The sequence below is a fragment of the Psammomys obesus genome, unplaced genomic scaffold (assembly GCF_907164565.1).
Source record: "Psammomys obesus unplaced genomic scaffold, mPsaObe1.curated_primary_1811, whole genome shotgun sequence".
Taxonomy (NCBI): Eukaryota; Metazoa; Chordata; class Mammalia; order Rodentia; family Muridae; genus Psammomys; species Psammomys obesus.
The window spans coordinates 20,797,960-20,800,121 of NW_026585689.1; the positions used below are offsets into that span (position 1 = coordinate 20,797,960).

The 2,162-nt window shown below is 44.3% G+C and overlaps 1 protein-coding gene across 1 annotated transcript; it reads left to right on the forward strand.

Annotated features, from left to right (window-relative positions):
- Nucleotides 1-1,478: 1,478 nt before the first annotated feature.
- LOC129667095 (STING ER exit protein-like) lies at nt 1,479-2,162 on the forward strand. The gene has a single exon (XM_055594534.1). It carries the CDS (start codon nt 1,479-1,481, stop codon nt 2,145-2,147), a length of 669 nt encoding a protein of 222 aa, XP_055450509.1. The 3' UTR covers nt 2,148-2,162.

Sequence of the window (2,162 nt, forward strand, 5' to 3'; positions counted from 1 at the left end):
TCATGTTACAAAAATTATATTGTCTATATTTGAATAATTAGGTATGATGGTACTAACAAGTGTTAAAAATCATTCACAACACAATAAAGTAACAGAGGTTGAGCTAGAGATATATATTTGCCTTTGTTTTGTGTATGATATAGGTGTGTTAGTGTATATTATGTATGCAGGCACAAGTCGTATGTTCTCCTGTGTATGTATGTGTGCATAAACATGTGGGGGTTAGAGGTCAACCCCTGGTGGCCGCTACCTTTATGATCCCGGGTGTCTCACAATTTTCCAGAGAGAGTAGATCGGCTAACATAAAGCTGTAGTAGGTATCTGTCTCTGCCTTCTTGGAGCTGGGGTCACAGACATATGCCATTCGGTTTTTTTTTTTTGTTGTTGTTTGTTTGTTTGTTTGTTTTTGTATTTTTGTTTTGTTTTTTTGGTTTTTGTTTTTCGTTTGTTGTTTACATATGTTTGTTTGTTTCTTTACATATGATTTCTGAGGCTTAAATTTAGGTCCTGTTGCTTGCAGTGTAAGCACTTTGTTGATTTAGTGCTCTTCAGCCACAGGTTACTTTAACGGGAGAAAATACACACAATGACTTTCTGGAGTTGTGTCTGCTCAGGTCAGTGATGTTCGCTCGGGCGAAGGCTGTTTCAAGTCTGCCTGATCCCAGAATTTCTGAGCCTTCACAGTTACCTTTTTCCTTCTTGGGGTGGAGTCACTGGTCAGAGAGATCTCATGCTTCTGACATTTTTTTTTTCTCTCTTCTGTGAGGTTTGTCAACAGTAATGGGGCACAGTTTTACTTTAAAGGCATTAAAGAGCCTGAACACCTAAGGCTGACTATCAAGATCTGACGGATCTTCTCTGTACAGAGTGTGTCCTTGTTCCGTCTAAGTGTTCCTGGGTGGAGATGGTACTCCTCAGATCTAGATAAAAAGATCTTGGTTTGTTTACCCCTGCAGTCTTCTTTTCTCCAGTACATGCCTACAAATGAAACACCTACCCTGATGACCATCCAAGTCACCAACAGACTTAGGGTTCTGTAGGAGTCACCATGCTTTCACCTAAAGCTAGTTCTATACCTAAGACTGTAGCCGAGACTCTGAGCTCCTTTTCTATGCTGAAGACTGTTTCTGCCTTGGTGACCCAACTCCAATGTCTTCACCTATTGAGACAAATAAAAGTAATGACCCGAGAGCACACTGGAGGACTTTAAAGTTCTTTAAGGTGGACGTAATGATTCTGACACTGCTTGGTAAGAAGAGAAGAAAACGGCCGCATCCCCAAAGTGGTGATTGTTTTTGTTTGATTGTTGACGGGCTATATTTATTTGTTTATTTACTATTCCAAAGGGGAACTACATTTAAAAGCCTGCAGTCGGCTTCCCGAGAGTAAAGCATTCCGCTATTTAAGAAGTAGTTTGCGGCCATCTTGGCCCGGCTCTTCCTGTCCTTGTGTATTCCTCTGGCTGCTCCACCGGAACTATGCCGAAAGTCGTGTCCCGGTCGGTGGTCTGCTCCGACACCCGGGACCGCGAGGAGTACGATGACGGTGAGAAGCCCCTCCACGTCTACTACTGTTTGTGTGGCCAGATGGTCCTGGTGCTGGATTGCCAGTTAGAGAAATTACCCATGAGGCCGCGGGACCGGTCTCGCGTGATCGATGCTGCCAAACATGCCCATAAGTTTTGTAACACAGAAGACGAGGAAACCACCTACCTTCGGAGGCCTGAGGGCATTGAACGCCAGTACAGGAAGAAGTGTTCAAAGTGTGGACTGCCCCTTTTCTACCAGTCCCAGCCGAAGAGTGCTCCCGTGACCTTCATTGTAGACGGAGCAGTGGTGAAATTCGGCCAAGGCTTTGGGAAAACTAACATATACACTCAGAAACAAGAGCCTCCTAAGAAGGTTATGATGACCAAGCGGACTAAAGACATGGGCAAGTTCAGCTCCGTTACTGTGTCTACCATCGATGAAGAGGAAGAAGAGATAGAAGCAAGGGAAGTTGCTGACTCCTACGCACAGAATGCCAAGGTGATTGAAATACAGTTGGAGCGCAAAGGCATGAGCAAGAGGCGACTGCAAGAGCTGGCTGAATTGGAAGCCAAGAAAGCAAAAATGAAGGGGACCCTGATTGACAACCAGTTCAAGTAATCAAGATCTTCCTGA

Coding starts and splice junctions, on each gene's coding strand:
- LOC129667095 (XM_055594534.1), top strand. CDS start 1,479: ATGCCGAAAGTCGTGTCCCGGTCGGTGGTCTGCTCCGACACCCGGGAC.